Source organism: Xyrauchen texanus, chromosome 30, assembly GCF_025860055.1.
Source record: "Xyrauchen texanus isolate HMW12.3.18 chromosome 30, RBS_HiC_50CHRs, whole genome shotgun sequence".
Lineage (NCBI taxonomy): Eukaryota > Metazoa > Chordata > Actinopteri > Cypriniformes > Catostomidae > Xyrauchen > Xyrauchen texanus.
In genome coordinates this window covers 5,645,371-5,662,963 of record NC_068305.1, presented here as the reverse complement: position 1 = coordinate 5,662,963, position 17,593 = coordinate 5,645,371, and the positions used below count along the sequence as shown (strand labels likewise).

At 46.2% G+C, this 17,593-nt stretch overlaps 1 protein-coding gene across 2 annotated transcripts in view; it reads left to right on the top strand.

The window, feature by feature from the left end:
* LOC127624007 (E3 ubiquitin-protein ligase TRIM9) overlaps window positions 1-17,593 on the top strand; it is a 167,196-nt gene that overhangs the window by 93,880 nt on the left and 55,723 nt on the right. For both annotated transcript variants that reach the window (XM_052098594.1, XM_052098595.1), the window contains exon 4: window positions 2,255-2,365. In XM_052098594.1, coding sequence (XP_051954554.1) covers window positions 2,255-2,365 — 111 coding nt within the window. The remainder of the gene's footprint in view (window positions 1-2,254; window positions 2,366-17,593) is intronic.

Genomic DNA, 17,593 nt, shown 5'->3' with positions numbered 1-17,593 from the left:
ATAAAACACAGGAACTCATTGCGGGGGTAATTCATTTGCACCTTTTTTACATTTTGGGGGATTTTTGTCCCAAGCCCTCGTTGATTTCAATCTAGACAATCTAGAGTACTAGATAAGACTGTATCAATATTTTCTGTCACAATATCAAGTTCTTTTGAACTGTATGGCACACTGAGAATTTGAGACATACAGTATCTGGAGGCTTATTAGTGAAGCTATATTTAGTAGTTGAAAGAATAGTTCTACCAGATCAATAACTTGATGTACAGTACTGTGCAAAAGTTTTAGGCACTAGTGAAATATGTTGCATAGTGAGGACGTCTTCAAAATAATGCCATAAATGGTTTTAATTTATCAATGAATGTCATACAATGTCCAGTAAACATAAAAAAAAGCTAAATCAATATTAAGTGTGACCACATTTGCCAAAACAGCACCAGTTCTCCCAGATACACCAGGACACAGTTTTTCTTGGTTGTTGGCAGACAGGATGTTCAAAGCTTCTTTGAATTCACCACAGTCCTTCTATCTATTTATTTATATCTTAATTGCTTGTCTCTTCATTTAATCCCAGACTGACTTGATGTTCAGTGTGGGGGTCTGCGGGGGCCATGTTGCAGGGCTCCCTGTTCTTCTATTTTATTTGCGAAAGGAACATTTGGTAGTCTAAAATTTGTATTTCCTATATGTGGCTAGGACTTTTGCACAGTACTGTAGATTGAGTGTACTAAGAAAGAGACAAGAAAGTTACTGTATCTGAGATGTCGTCACTCTTTGGCTGAATTGCTATTTATCAATATCAACATCATATGACTAAATTAAATCTAGCATATGATTATGTCAGTGAGTGTGTCCTGTCACATTTTTTTTTAACTCCAACAAAGTTGTGAATGTTGATAAATCCCAATGTATAATTTTCATTATCTATGTAAATGTTGAAATCACCAACAATTATGGCTCTGTCCACAGCAACTACTTGATCTGACAGAAAATCTGCTAATTCATTTAGGAAGTCTATATCGGGCCCTGGGGTTTTGTATTAAGTAGCAAGAACAAAAGACGACACATTTTTCACTTGTATCAGACAATGTCACATTTTGCACTATCACTTCAAAAGAATTAAACTTGCATCCTGACCTCTGAGTAATATTAAGAGTATCTCTGTAAATTGTAGCAACGACGACTCCTCAACCCTTCAGGTAGGACTCATGTTTATAACAATAACCTGGGGTAGTAGACTCATTTAATCTAATATATTCATCATATTTAAGCCAGTTTGCAAATGGAGTGTATCCAAACTATTATCCATAATAATTGCATTTACAATTAGTGTTTTGGATAAAGGAGAGCTAATGTTTAGTAAACCAACTTTATCTTCAATTTTTTTTCTAATTTTCTAGTTTGACATCATTCAGTGTTTTTCTAAACTAATTGATAAAGGCTTTGTGTTTGGTAGTTCAGGGAACATAAACAGTCTCTATGTGAAATCTAGGTGACACAGTCTTTGTTTGTTGTAGTTTATAAGACATATGTGACATCTCAAGGCAGCTACCATTAGACTGTCGGTTAAGCCAGTCTGTCTGCTTCCTGTCCAGGAAGTGACCTTCCTGATAGCCAAACACTAACACGATTAAGACTCAAAAATCTCTAGAGAGAGTAGTGTCACTTGCGTTGCCTTGTGGCTATGCCATCAAGTCTTCACCCATTCACCCTGCGGGGGCTCTACTGCTGGAACTGCAGAGTGTACATGGCCTGCTGTACTAGCAACATCTGAAATAGCTTATCTTTCTCACTGACCTCCACTAGCGTTCGGATGCTTGTCTCTAACTCAGTAAACTTCTCCATCAGCCTAACTAATTCCTTACATTTATCACATGTCAATTCCTCACTGCTGGCAGATGAAGCTATGCTAAACTTGTGGCGTGCAGTGCAAGTAACAATAACATGCATTGGTGCCATGACTTACCGCAGTTGTTTATTGAAAAGGTGTTTATGGTTCCTGAGCAGCAGGTGTTTGATATCAAAATCTTTATAAATATTACAGATAAATTGCAATAAAAAGCAAACTCGGAAAAAAGCGAAAAGTGGATGCATGCAGTAAAATTGCAAGAGAAATTAAAGTTGTAGTAAGTGTTTTAATATAAAGTTAAAATAAAGAAGAAAATGAGGCTTAGCAGGCTACAAACACAAGTTTTAACTACACGCAAGGAGCAACAGGAACCTAACCACTTTAATCATATTTTTTCTGTTTCAGACTGTAAAGGATCAGATTACCCACTGCACAATGAGACTGCGACAGACCACCGGTATGATGGAATTCTGTGTGGCGGTTATTAAAGAGAACGATCCAAGTGGATTCCTACAGGTACACACAAAAACCGACAGAATGAAACACAAAGCCAAAGCCTTAAAATTCAGTAATAAAAAAATTTATTAAGATTACCTTTTCCAGTAAATACCTTTCTATCAGGAAGACTTGTAGACTTGAGTGAGATTTAAGATGACATTTTTTTTTATGAATATAAAACAGAAAGTCTATCATTGGTGTAGCGGTCCGAAGAAGTTTTACTCAGAACCGTCATATCCTGCCGGAGATAGGAGGCAGGGGCGAGGAGCCTACCCCCAAAAGGGAGAAAATGTAGAATACTACCCCCAAAAGAAATGATCCAGTCGGATACGAGCCAGGTCTTGTGTTCATTCTGGAGAAGAAGGGAGAGAAAAGAGATGGGAACACCTAGATTTGACATGAAATGCGCAATATCTCTGGCATGGTTGTGCAATACCTTAGCAATAGGAAAAGCCATGCAATAGGGAAAGCCGTGCATATTTTTTTTGTTGTATTTTTTCCCCCTCTCTCCATTCTCCTGGAGTTTGATATTTTTTTCTACTCTCCATTCTCCATTGTCCTCGAGTGTGATTTTGGGCACTCCGTCGAGGGCCCAGGTTGTGCAGAATGTTTGCCAAAGACGAACAACGTGGTATGCGGCCCTACGTTAGGCCGACGTTGCTGTGCAGTGTCTTTGTTGAAAAATAAACAACATTTGATTATGAAAACCCTACGATGAGGGAAAGAGTTTTTTGAGGTATCTTTGCAGAATGGTGAACAACGTAGCATAGAGCCATACGATAATGGTGACTTTGCGTGCAATACCCTTCGTAGAAAGATATTCCATGAGGCTTGATCCCTCAAACAAGGGCAGCCATTGTTTAATGGTTATCTTTGCCAAGGGGAACAGCATGCATAAAGCCATACAATAATGGCGATGTTGTCGTGCAATACCCTGTGAAAGATATCCCTTTATAGTGTGAGCTTTCCAGCAAGGGCGGCTGTCTTGTGCAATACCTATGCAAAGGAACCATGCTTGAGATTATGGAAGTCCTGGCGAGGAGGGTAGACATAGTTGTGTGCCATCCTTGCGAACAGTGGGTTTGTTTGGATTGAATCATTGTGTAGGGAATGATGTGTTGGGAGAGAGCCACCAACCACCACCAGATGCATGAAAACATATGGCTGATGGAGAGTTGAGCTTGTTTGATGACTTGAGTTGGATCGACTATGTTTCAGGTAGGATTAGGAAGACCAGTGGCCGAGCATCTTGATGATGGATTCCAGTATACCTCGAAGAGCACCAGTAGAAGCTGCTCCGATGCGAAAGGAATACATGACCGGAGAGACCATAATGTTTTAACCAGTGGCGCTACATGGGAGCTAGGGATGGAGTGATGAATGGGGGAGGAAATTTGAGATGCCTAGTGAGAAAGCAAAAGGAAATGAAAACACACGCTGGGAGATCGGAATTGAAAATAGAGTACTGCGTGATTGGCAGGAGGAGGAATCGTGGGCCCAGGTGGAGTAGTAGGAAGTGTGTACCGGGCAAGTCCTTGGGAGTTGGTTCTTTTCTGTAGGTTTTTCGAGAATAGAGCGTGTTGCCTAGAAATTAAAGAGATGTGGCATTTTTTATTTATTTTTTATTTTTTCTTACCTTGAGCAGGAGCAAATACGGTGAGAAGAATACTGTCTTCGCTTCGTAGGCGTCATAAGTGTTCTGTTGGCTTTAAAAGTGAACATAAGTCTTTATGTACTCACAGCATCAGAGCCAATGCAGTCAACAAGGAAATGTGCCCCGAAACATACAAAATCTGTGTATGTTTGTGCAAAATATGTGTATGTTTGTGCTTTGTGAATGTGTGCCAATATAAATCAGGATCTTAACATTTTTTAAATATTCTCAAGCATGGATCAGCACCAACTGTTCGTGTTCCAGCTTTATATCCTGAAGATGTATCGCACTTATATTTTGTGAATTTTTGCAAAATCACCTTTCCGAATGTGCTTGATAGCTGATTCCACGGCTAATGCAGCTAAAGTTACCATTGTCTCTGATTGTATTCACAGAGACCAGATATACATGCATATATATAATATATTCATACAGATATGGCTGAACTCCAGTATTTATGCTGTCAGTCATATTGTTCTGATTTGTTGTTGCTGTAGTATCCAATATGCGAGCTGTAAAGGCACTGCACTCTGCCGGAAAGGGGGTATCGGATAATTTGCATTTAAAGAGACACACGAAATCGGCAGGTTTTCGATTCCGCCTAAAAGAAGCCATTTACAACGTGGTATAATAAATTATCCTTGGGGTATTTTGAGCTGAAACTTCACACGCATTCTGGAGACACCTGAGACTTATATTACATCTAGTAAAAGGAGCATAATAGGTCTCCTTTAATGGTAACAAGATGATATGAGCTTGACTCGTGCAGGTTTATCCATGATTGCCAGACCTACTTAACTGCTACCAAAATGTAACTATGACTATGCACGTTAAAATTGAACGGCATCATATCGAAATGCTTTGATACTTAAGTAATGTAGTTGGGCTGACATGAATGTTAGACTCATGCGTTCTGAAATTTGGAACATTTGAAGCAATCCCACCAAGAAACCAGAAATTTGCAGATGTGCTTTGCAAGAACCGCTGCTACTGGATGAGCGGTACGAAACAGTGAATAAGTCTGTGTCGATTCTGGATGTTAACTAGTCAGATAGCGAATTGGATTCGACGTCAGACAGTGCTATAGAATGATGTTGCCATGTTAGCACACTGAAACAGCAATGTGATAGATTGTGAGCAGACTTATAAAGCAATGGCTTACATTTGATTGGCTGGGAATTACCCAGCTAATGGTGCGATGATGTACAGCTGCTAGTCTTCCCGCTAGAACTACGCTGCGCTTACATTACTTAAAATTTAAGTATGTACCACATCTGCCATTTACACATGCTAAGGCTTTTCTGTCTTTTAAATGTATTTCTACCATTCACACATCAGCACCAAAATGCTTTTAAAGTCTGTGATGTCATTTGAGGCTATTGAGGCTCTCAACTAATTTCTTTATCCGCTCTGATGGAGAGAAGCTCTTCAATTCAGTGTATGTCCAATTTGACAAAATTTCTTTCAACAAGATAGAAAATCATGATTTTTCAATCTCGAATTACAGGCTTACAACTAAGTACGACCTCTAAAATTTAAGGAAAAGTCTGTTTGTGTGAAAGCGTCTATTGTGACAAAGGAGTATTCAATACACATCATAGATTTTTTTCCTACCACATATTTTGAACTATCTGAACTTGAATATATTTCTAGTAGGGCTGTCAATCGATTAAAATGTTTAATTGAATTAATTACATGGTGTCCCGATTAATTAATTGCCCTAATAAATATATATATATATATAATCGCACGTTATTAACGCGTTAAATCGACAGCCCTAATATATATTAGGGCTGTCGATTCTAACGCGTTTTACAAATCGACAGCCCTAATATATATTAGGGCTGTCGATTTAACGCGTTAATAACGTGCGATTTCATTTTACAAACATTTATGCATTTAATCGCAATGCTTTCCTGAGAAATTCCTGAGAAATGCAAGCTTGTAGTACCACCTGTTTACTCCAGAGGGCAGTAAGTGAAACACACAGTCTATTACAGTGAACAAAACATTAACAACTCTTCAGCGGACACACATCACAAACATGTGTTATGTTCTTGCTTTCAAAACACTTGAAGGAGCACAAATGCCATCTAAGCGATCTTAAGAGTTGTTTAAAGATTGAGTATTAAACTATAACTTGACACAGTGACCTAAACATTTAACTTTTATGACGCAACACACCTGAGATGCGACACAAGCATGTCTGACGAAGGTCGTATGGTCTTTACCTCACAAATATTTAATTACCAACAAGGTTAAGGAGGTGTCCTTTAAACTGTTACACCATTTTTACCCAGTCAATCTTTATTTAAGAAACATGCTCCCTGAAATAGATCCACTTTGCTCCTTCTGTAATGCTGTAGATGAATCTGCCCCTCACCTTTTTTGGGAATGTGTCCATGCTGTAGTATTTTGGAGAAAATTTTGTTTGTTTGTACGTACGTCTATTGTAACTAGTTTTTCTTTGCTTTATAAAGACGTTTTATTTGGTTTTCTTAGTTTTGATAACTTAAGTTAATATTTTCAGATTAATCTGTTTATATTTATTGGCAAATTGTTTTTTATACATAAGTGTAAATGTATGTCTATAAAGCCCCTATTTGCACTTTTTTGTAAAAACTTAAAATATTATTTAAATACTCTTTGTACCTCCAACAACTCCAAAGCATTGAAAACCATTGCACTATGTAATGAATATAATGTCTTGGCATTATTGTAAAATATACCTGTAGTATCAATAACGCCCTCCAGGTGTCCCTGTCATTTCCCACGTGTGCGTTGAAGTCACCCAGCATCACTATGGAGTCCCCTACTGGGGCCCTATTCAGGACTCCATTCAGGGTCTCCAAGAAGGCCGAATACTCTGAACTGCTGTTCGGTGCATATGTTCGGTCGCCTCCCTACACCCGTAGGTGTAGGGAGGCGACCCTCTCGTCCACCGGGGTAAACTCCAACGTAGTGGCGCTCAGCCGGGGACTCGTGAGTATCCCCACACCCGCCCGTCGCCTCACACCCTGGGAAACTCCAGAGAAGAATAGAGTCCATCCCCTAACCAGGAGTACGGATCCAGAGCCAAAACTGTGCGTCGATGTAAGCCCCACCAGATCCAACTGGTAACGCTCCACCTCCCTCACTAGTTCCGGCTCCTTCCCCCCCAGTGAGGTGACATTCCACATCCCCAGAGCAAGCCTTTGCTGCCTGGGTCTGGTCCGTCGAGGCCCACGGCCTTCACTGCCGCCCATATGGCAGCGCACCCGACTCCTGCGGTTCCTCCAATGGGTGGTGGGCCCAAGGGATGTAGAGGGGGGTTCCACGTCGCTTCTTCGGGCTGTGCCCGGCCGGGCTCCGTGACAAGCCCGGCCACCAGGCGCTCGCCGACGAGCCCTCCATCTGGGCCTGGCTCCAGACGGGGGCCCCGGGCTTCCTCCGGGCAGGGTAACTCCTCCTCTTGCCGTGATTGGCGTGATTGGGAGGAACGGCCTCCCTGATCTGAACTCAAGTGGATGTTTGTTATTAGACTTCTGTGCTAGTCATGGATTATCTATAACAAACACCATGTTCGAACATAAGGATGCTCATAAGTGTACGTGGTACCAGAGTACCCTAGGCCGAAGGTCGATGATCGATTTTGTAATCGTGTCGTCGGATCTGAGGCCATATGTTTTGGACACTCGGGTAAAGAGAGGGGCAGAGCTGTCAACCGATCACCATCTGGTGGTGAGTTGGGTCAGGGGTGGGGAAAGACTCTGGACAGACCTGGGAAGCCCAAGCGAGTAGTGCGGGTGAACTGGGAACGTTTGGAGGAGGTCCCTGTCCGTGAGATCTTCAACTCACACCTCCGGCGGAGCTTTTCAGGCATCCCTGCGGAGGTTGGGGACATTGAACCGGAGTGGGCAATGTTCAAAGCTTCCATTGCCGAAGCCGCGGTGGAAAGCTGCGGCCTCAAGGTTTTAGGTGCCGCAAGGGGTGGTAACCCTCGAACACCGTGGTGGACACTGGTGGTCAGGGAAGCCGTCTGACTGAAGAAAGAGGCCTTCCGGGATTTGTTGTCCCGGAGGTCTCCGGAGGCAGTTGCAAGGTACCGACAGGCCCGAAGGGCTGCGGCCTCGGCCGTGAGGGAGGCAAAGCAGTGGGTGTGGGAAAAGTTCGGAGAAGCCGTGGAGAAGGACTTTCGATCCGCACCAAAGTGCTTCTGGAAAACCGTCCGCCACCTTAGGAGGGGGAAACGGGGAACCATTCAAGCTGTATACAGCAAAGATGGGACGCTGTTGACCTCAACCGAGGAGGTTATTGGGCAGTGGAAGGAACACTTTGAAGAACTCCTAAATCCCAACACGCCCTCTATGGTAGAGGCAGAGCCGGAGGATGATGGGGGATCAGATTCTATTTCCCTGGGGGAGGTCACTGAGGTAGTCAAACAACTCCGCAGTGGAAAGCCCCGGGGATTGATGAGATCCGACCAGAAATGCTGAAAGCTTTGGATGTAGAGGGGGTGTCATGGATGACACGCCTCTTCAACATTGCGTGGAAATCTGGGACAGTGCCTAAGGAGTGGCAGAACGGGGTGGTGGTTCCCCTCTTCAAAAAGGGGGATCAGAGAGTGTGTGCCAACTACAGGGGTATCACACTTCTCAGCCTCCCTGGTAAAGTTTACTCCAAGGTGCTGGAGAGGAGGGTTCGGCCGATTGTCGAACCTCGGATTGAAGAGGAACAATGCGGTTTTCGTCCTGGCCGTGGAACGACGGACCAGATCTTTACTCTCGCAAGGATCCTGGAGGGGGCCTGGGAGTATGCCCATCCAGTCTACATGTGTTTTGTGGATCTGGAGAAGGCGTATGACCGGGTCCCCCAGGAGAGACTGTGGGAGGTGCTGCGGGAGTACGGGGTGGGGGGATCCCTTCTTAGGGTGATCCAATCCCTGTATGTCCAAAGCGAGAGCTGTGTCCGGGTCCTCGGCACGAAGTCGAGTTCATTCCATGTGGGGGTTGGTCTCCGCCAAGGCTGCGCTTTGTCACCAATCCTGTTTGTGATATTCATGGACAGGATATCGAGGCGTACTCGGGGTGGGGGAAGGTGTGCGGTTCGGTGGGCTGGGGATCTCATCGCTGCTTTTTGCAGATGATGTTGTCTTCATGTCATCATCGGTCCGTGACCTTCAGCTCTCACTGGATCGCTTGGCAGTCGAGTGTGAAGCAGCTGGGATGAGGATTAGCACCTCTAAATCTGAGGCCATGGTTCTCAGCAGGAAACCAATGGAGTGCATACTCCAGGTAGGGAATGAGGTTTTGCCCCAAGTGAAGGAGTTCAAGTACCTGGGGGTCTTGTTCACGAGTGAGGGGACAATGGAGCGGGAGGTTGGCCGGAGAATCGGGGCAGCGGGGGCGGTATTGCACTCCCTCTATCGCACCATTGTCACGAAAAGAGAGCTGAGCCGAAAGGCAAAGCTCTCGATCTACCGGTCAATTTTTGTTCCTACCCTCACCTATGGTCATGAAGGTTGGGTCATGACCGAAAGAACTAGGTCGCGAGTACAAGCGGCCGAAATGGGCTTCCTCAGAAGGGTGGCGGGCTTCTCCCTTAGAGATAGGGTGAGGAGCTCAGTCATCCGTGAGGAGCTCGGAGTAGAGCCGCTGCTCCTTTGCATTGAAAGGAGTCAGTTGAGGTGGTTTGGGCATCTGGTAAGGATGCCCCCTGGCCGCCTCCCTAGGGAGGTGTTTCAGGCACGTCCAGCTGGGAGGAGGCCTCGGGGAAGACCCAGGACTAGGTGGAGAGATTACATCTCCACACTGGCCTGGGAACGCCTCGGGGTCCCCCAGTCAGAGTTGGTTAATGTGGCTCGGGATAGGGAAGTTTGGGGCCCCCTGCTGGAGCAGCTGCCCCCGCGACCCGACTTCGGATAAGCGGTTGAAGATGGATGGATGGATACCTGTAGTATTGTGTACTATGTATACCCTGTTTATTAATATTATATATATATGTGTGTGTGTGTGTTTATATATTTAATTATCTGAATATTTATTTATATATATATATATATATATATTCAGATAATTAAAATGCTTTACATTCCTGTAGCGGAAGAGATAATCATTGATAAGGCCATACAAAAATACTTTAGAATACAATGTATTGTTTACTACCATATTATTGATCATAAGTCAATCATTGGCATACAGTTCACAGCAATCCATTTCACAAGTGAATTTGTCAATCAGTTGGAGATTTATTATGAGGGCTTTTTTAAGGGCCCATCAATTTACACCTGCGTCAGACGTCTCTGGTATGCTGCGTCATAAACATAAAATGTTTAGGTCACTGTGTCAAGTTAAATATAGTTTAATACTCAATCTTTAAACACATCTTGAGATCGCTTAGATGGCATTTGTGCTCCTTCGAGTGTTTTGAACTCAAGAACGTAACGCTTGTTTGTGGATCAAGTAGTGACACTGCCTACTGAAATGTTTTCTTCACTGTATAAACTGCGCATTGCTCATACAGCAAAAATTTCACTTACTGCCCTCTGGAGTAAACAGGTGGTACTACAAGCTTGTATTTCTCAGGAATCTTCCTTATTATCGTCCATGGGCATGCGATTCATTGCGTTATTTTTGTAAAATTAATCGCACTGAATTAACACGTTAAATCGACAGCCCTAATTTCTAGGTGTGTAATTATACATGGGTATAAATAAATCTATGTCGAAAAAGCTACAGTTGATAATTTTTTCATCTGAAAGCATTTACCTCCAGACTAGCCCTTAGCAATTAAACTCAATAATTAGTGAATTATAGCGACTGCATAAGAGAAAGAAAAGACTGTTCAAGTAGATCAATTGCTCATTCACTGAAACTTTTACAAAGTATTGATCGTCATGTTTCTTTGAGTGCCTTCACAATACATTCAATCTGATTCAGAGAATTGCTCATCTCAGCAGAGATTTCCAAGAAAGGCTGTTATCAGACAGTACTGTGCAACAGTTTGTCTTAATCACCAAAATAAACAGCGAAAGACTAATTTACTAAGAATTACAGTTTTGAGTGTTTGGTTGATAAGGATGCAGCAGACTACCAAGATCTGGTATACTTTACTGGGTCTGTACAGCATACTCCACTACTGTGATCAAGCCTTTCCGTGTTTAGTAATAAAAGAACATTAATTGCGGCAGGTAAATAGTGCTGACATTTATGAATAAGGCACAATCTATAATGAGCCTAAGAACACATTTGCATGCCACTCCCCCTGAACAGAATCTGGCGTGCGAACCGCTTATTCAGATTTTCTCTTCGGAGCTGAGCGGTCGCTATTCATTGAGCTGAATTCCCACAGCTTCCATTCACCTCTGCTGGATTCTGAAGGTGCATTACAGCGGCTTTTCTCCCCTTTGCACTGGGACACTGCAGAGATCACCATTGAGCACTTCGGCAGAACAAATTAAAAGAGTATATTCTAAAAGAGTATAAACCCTAAAAGAGCAGCACACATGGAAATGTCTTTTTAAAGATGCGTCTTTTTAAAGATGCCTTTCCGTTTGTGTGTTATTCCTGGTTGCGGTCGTTATCTCTGGCCTCTAATGGCCAAGATCTCTGTCTTTTCTTGCCTGGGCAATGTTCGTGAATGCTTCATGTTCTCACTACGAGAACATAACCATGGCAACATTGTGGTCGTGGCTTGCCTTTGTAAGAAAGCAAGCCACCCCAGTGGCTCTCCGCCTCGGTCCTTCTACCTACGGGTTTGAGGCCAGCGCAGCTAGCACTGGGGTGATTTGGGGACCTCAATGGGACCACCTCCGGGTAAATCCCCACGGACCTCCCATTCCCCAGCACACTCGTTTGCCCTGATCAGGCTTCCGGATGAGTGTGCCAGCTCTTCTCAGGGCGAGTTCGATCTCTTGTTCGGGGCCCGCTAAGGTGATGAGCTCTCGAGCGCAGCATCAGAGAGTGGGCTCGTCCAGTCGGACGTGGAAACCTCGGCTGGGCTTCCCCCTTTGGGTGAGGTTGCCCAGTCACACACTGACGCGGAAATGACTGACACGCTTTCCCGGGCAGCTGCGAGTGTCAGGCAAGAGTGGAACCCTCTGCTCTCCCCTGAACCCTCGTGGCCCGATGATTGGTTCCTGGGCCCACGGCGCCGCTCGCAGCCACACCCCGCCCCAGTTCCTTTCTTCCTGGAAGTGCATGAGGAGCTGACAAGATCATGGATGGCACCTTTTAGTCCCCTGCCCTCACTTCCCTTGATGGGGTGGTGGGTAAAGGGGTACGTTGTGATGCCCACAGTGGATAAGGCGCTCGCGGTGCGCCAATGCCCGCACCGCGCCGCTACCTGGCACTGGTGCCCGAAGATCCCATCTAGCGCCTGTAGGCTTACGTCATTTCTAACGGCCAAAGCCTACAGTGCCGCTGGACAAGCCACCTCCGCCCTGCATGCCAGGGATCTCCTGCAAGACCTCCAAGCCAAGGCGCTAAAAGAACTGCACGAGGGTAGTTCCACCCCGGGATAATGCAGGAACTGGGCTCGGCGACCAACCTAGCCCTCCGGGCGACGAAGGTTGAACGAGGGACCAGGAGACCTGCTGTTCCGGAGCTGGTGAACAGATCACTCCATCCCCCAGTGGTGGGCCGGTAAGAGAATCTTTTGTTCCCTTTTCACTTAATTTCGAGCCGCGGTACCCAAAAGTTTAACAAAAGAGCGGTTTCCTCTTGGGTCACATATCCGGTGCACGGCCATCACTATGACCACCGTCCACCATTCCATTTTGGCAGGTGCGGCGCCCCATGCCCCTGTCCCCTCACGTCTTCACGAAGGTCACAGAGGCTGCCCTTGAACGTTAAGGGAAGTGGGTGCCCACATTCTCAACTACCTTGATGACTTGGTGACATTCTCAAATACCTTGGTGTGAGCACAGGGACCTGGTACTCGCGCACCTCAGCCGGCTAGGGCTTCGGGTCAACTGGGAAAAGACCAAGCTGCTCCCAGTTCATCTCTTTTCTCGGCCTGGAGGTGGACTCAGTCTTGATGACAGTGCACCTCACGAACATGTTCCAGTTGGTGCTGACAGAAGGCGTTCAGACAAAAGACCGCAGTCCCATCAAAACTATTTCAGAGGCTCCTGGGGCATATGGCATCCTCTGCGGTGGCCACACCACTCGGGTATGAGACCGCTTCAGCACTGGCTCCGGACTCGAGTCCTGAGATGGGCATGGTGCCACGGCACACATCGCGTTGCCATCATGCCGATCTGTTGCCGCCTCTCCAGTACTTGGAACAACCTCGCATTTCTACGGGCAGGGGTTCCCATAGAACAGTTTTCCAGGCACGTCTTGGACTCCAAGACAAAATCCTATGTGCTCTCTTGGCTGAAAGATGGTCATCGGCTGTCAACTGCAACAAAGACAAAACCAGATTGGTCAAACCACTGTGGTCCGTTCTAGGTGGAAAAGTTTGTGTTTAACAGTGCTTTGCATCAACATATGTTGTTCCATACACTTGACATTGCCTGATGATGCTTTGCCATTCTTTTGCTGATGTTTTAAGGTCCTTAAACACCTTTTGAAGTTACTGGGTGCTCCTTTATCACAACTTTCTAAAACATTATAAAATCATTGTTTCTGTTCTACTGCTGACAGTGAAACCCCTCCTGTGCCTTTGGAAGCCAGCTGCTTCCTTTTGGGGGACTTCAAGTGCCTTATGAAGTTACCTGCTTGTTTTGCCATAGCTGCCCTTGTTTTGTCATCAAATAAAGGATTTTAAAATGTTTTGATCAATGAATGACTCCTGATCAGTTTAGTACATCTCACACTTAACAAATACAGTGTAAGGATCACACGTAACAAATACAGTGCGAGGAGGTACATGGACGCCACGCAAGGTTAGGACATGTGAACGGCGAGCTCTGCACACTTTGCAAGTTTTAATAATATTAATGTCATAAACTGGTGAGATTTGATACACTCAGTTCCATAACTGTTCTAGGAGGAGAATCTGTCAAAGAATTAAAAATCCTCTGGCTCTGGAGACATTAAAAGACACATATGTGCTCAAGCGGACACCCCCAAACAGCAGGCTGGGAGCCAGGGAGCGAATTTGATTTGGGAATTGCGGGAAATTCAGCGAGAAATGTTAAACATGTTGGTGATGCTGACAAAGTTTGTTGCTGACTTGGAGGATCTTGCTGTAATACGTCGATCAATCACTGCCATGGAGATAAAATTTACTGTGATGTTAGAAGAGTGGGGGATGTCGAGAAATGGATCCATTATCTGGAGTCATCAGAGAGGGAATTGTCCCCAGCAAGTGATGTCCTTCATAAAGTCAGTGGAGTGAGTAAGGTATTTTGTGGTAGTCACGTTGCAGCCGAGTGGCCGACTCACTGTACATTCACTTGAATGTCTAAGGAAACTGAGCACCTTTGTCATTTCTTTTTGGGCTGGTTCCACCTAGCGACTGGAATTTGTTTTGTGGATTAACACTCCTTTGGGATAGTTATTTGGATGAATCTAAATGTTCTTTGTGTTTATTTCACCTATTGGCTGGAGTTTGTTTTATAGATTATCTTTTGTATAGAAACACCAGACTTGAGCAATCCGATGGCAAAGTTGTCACGGGGGCGCTCGTAGGCGTACAATGACATTTGAGTTTAGAGGGATTGACAGTTGCCACTGTCATGCATGGGATTAATGCGCAATATTTTATTTTTTCTGTTTGTTTGGTTCGTGGTAAGTACGGGGTTTTATTGTTGCACTAATATTGGAATGTGGTCTTTATAATTTAGTTTTTGACACACAATCTATTTTTTCTTTCATGTCAAAATGTCAAAAGTTAATATGAGTGGATTGTCTCTCTCCAAAAAGGAAGGTTATTTCTTTTCTTAAGCATGAGACATAGTATTATATAGTGTTCCTTCAAGAAACGCATCTTTCCCCAGATATGGGGTGGACATGTTTTCTTTAGTGCTGGCTCAAGTAAGAGCAGGGGAGTTATTGATAAGTAAGCATCTACAATTCAAATGTTTCAAACTGATTAAAGATAAATTAGCAGAAATTCATGGCCTCCGTCTCCCAGCTCTCAGCCCCAGCATCGAGCACCCCACTGGAAGCGCATGCCCCCATCATCTTCCAAGCGTTCCTGAGACGGACGACCCAGGGAACGAGACGTTTTCTCCGGAGCTGGTAAGCAGACCACTCCATCCCCCGGTGGAGGGCCGGGAGGAGAATCGTTGTTTGACATTATTTCCTTTGCCACACCCCCTTCGGGCTGCGGTACCCACACTCTCAATAAAAGAGAGATTTACTCATTTCCTGGGTCATCTGGCCCGCAAATGCCGTTCTCATGGCAACCCAGTGCCACACCCCTCGCCTCCAGACCCGCGACTGCTGCCCCCTGGCTGGCCGGTCCTGACGAGTCTAGAGGATGCCTAAACAGGACCTCCTCCTCAGTCACTAACCTGCCCCCAGCCGGATGCGCAGAGCAAGGTAAGTGCTTAGAGCCTTCTCTCAGCACCAAAGCCTCGGGATGTGCTTTTGCCTCCCAAAGCGACACTACCTGCTTCGCCTTGCCAGGTATGTCAAAAGTGATCGTCCCCCTAGTGCCCCTCGCACGGAGCTTGGACGCATGGCTTTCACTTCCCAACCCGTCGTGCTGGCTGGCCAGGACCATGGGACTCTGCTTGTTATTCAGTTCACCAGGCCCACCTCCCCTTTTGCCGGCGTCCGCTTTACCTCGGTGCAAGACAAAGACGCCAACACCCTACGTGCGGAGATCGCGACCCTTTTACTCAAAGATGCGATAGAGCCTGTCCCTCCAGCCGAGATGAAGAAGGATTTCTACAACCCTTAATTCATCGTACCCAAGAAAGGCGGTGGCTTACGATCGATCTTGGACTTGCGAGTTTTCAACCGGGCCAAGGTGATCGGGCAGTGATCGATTCAACTGGGAAAAGACCTCACCAACGAGTGCGTGCAGTTGGTGCTGAAATGCCTCACCTTATTCAAGCCAGGCACAGCGGTTCCCCTAAAATATTTCCAGAGGCTCCTGGGGAATATGGCATTCTCCGCGCCGGTCGCGCCACTGGGGTTGATACATATGAGACCACTTTAGCACTGGCTTCAGACTCTAGTCCCGAGTGTTCATCACCCCCGCCTGCCGCCAGACTTTCAACCCCTGGACAGACCTCCATTTTCTGCAGACAGGAGTCCCCCTACAGCAGGTGTCCTGAGGCGTTCTGGTCACCACAGACACCTCCAAACAGGGTTGGGGCGCCGTGTGTGATGGGCACGCAGCTGCCGGCTCCTGGACGGGGTCTCTGCTGGGTTGGTACATCAACTGAGTTGCTGGCTGTAATCCATGCCCTGTGGAGTAATCCTTGCCCCGCTACTTCGGGGCAAGCACATCTTGATTTGCTCAGACAGCACCGCCATGATAGCGTATATGTCACAACTCGCCCGCCATTTCCTCCTTTGGTGCCAGCAGTGACAGGGCATGCTCAGCAGAGAGTGGAGGCTCCACCCCCAGGCGGTCAAGCTGATTTGTGAGTGGTTCAGCAAAGCACAGGTAGACCCGTTTGCTTCCCAAGAGACCTCCCACTGCCCACTCTGGTACTCCCTAGCGGAGGCTCCCCTCGGGACAGACGCGCTGGCACACAGCTGACCCCGGGTGCTGCACAAATACGCATTTCCCCCAGTGAGCCTACGTGCACGGGTGCTGTGCAAGGTCAGAGAGGATGAGGAACAAGTCACTCTGGTTGCCCATTATTGGCCCACACGGACTTGGTTCTCGGATCTCACGCTCCTGGCGATAGCCCCTTCCTGGCAAATTCCCCTGAGGAAGGACCTTCTTTCTCAGGGATGGGGCATCCTCTGCCATCCACGCCCAGACCTTTGGAACCTCCATGTCTGGCCCCTGGATGGGATGCAGAAGATCTCAGTGGCCTACCGCCTGCTGTCATAGACACGATCAACAGGCATGGCCAGAACTCACTCTACCAGGCAGCATTATGCCCTGAAGTGGCACTTGAAGTGGCACTCTCATTTCTGCAGCAGAGGCTGGAGGGGAGGCTGTCCCCCTCCACCTTGAAGGTTTATGTAGCCACCATATCAGCTCTCCACAACGCAGTGGACGGTAAGGCCCTAGGGAAGCACGATCTGATTATAAAGTTCCTTAGAGGTACCAGGAGGCTGAACCCTCCCAGCCCATGCCTGTTCCCTTCATGGTCCTTTCAGGCTTTCAGAGACCCCCCTTCGAGCCACTAGATTCAGTCGAGCTCAAAGCCCTCTCCTTGAAGACAGCACTCCTGATCACGCTCGCTTCCATCAAGAGGGTTGGGGACCTGCAAGCTTTCTCTGTCAGTGACAGTTTCCTGGAGTTCGGTCCGGCAGAAACCCATGTCATCCTAAGACTGCGACTGGGCTATGTGCCCACGGTTCCTACGACCCCCTTCAGGGACCAGATAGTGAACCTGCAAGTGCTGCCCTGGGAGGAGGCAGACCCAACCTTTTCGTTGCTGCATCCGGTGTGTGCTTTGTGTACCTATGTAGACTGCACATGGACCGCACACAGAGCTTTAGGTGTTCTGAGGAGCTCTTTGTATGTTTTGG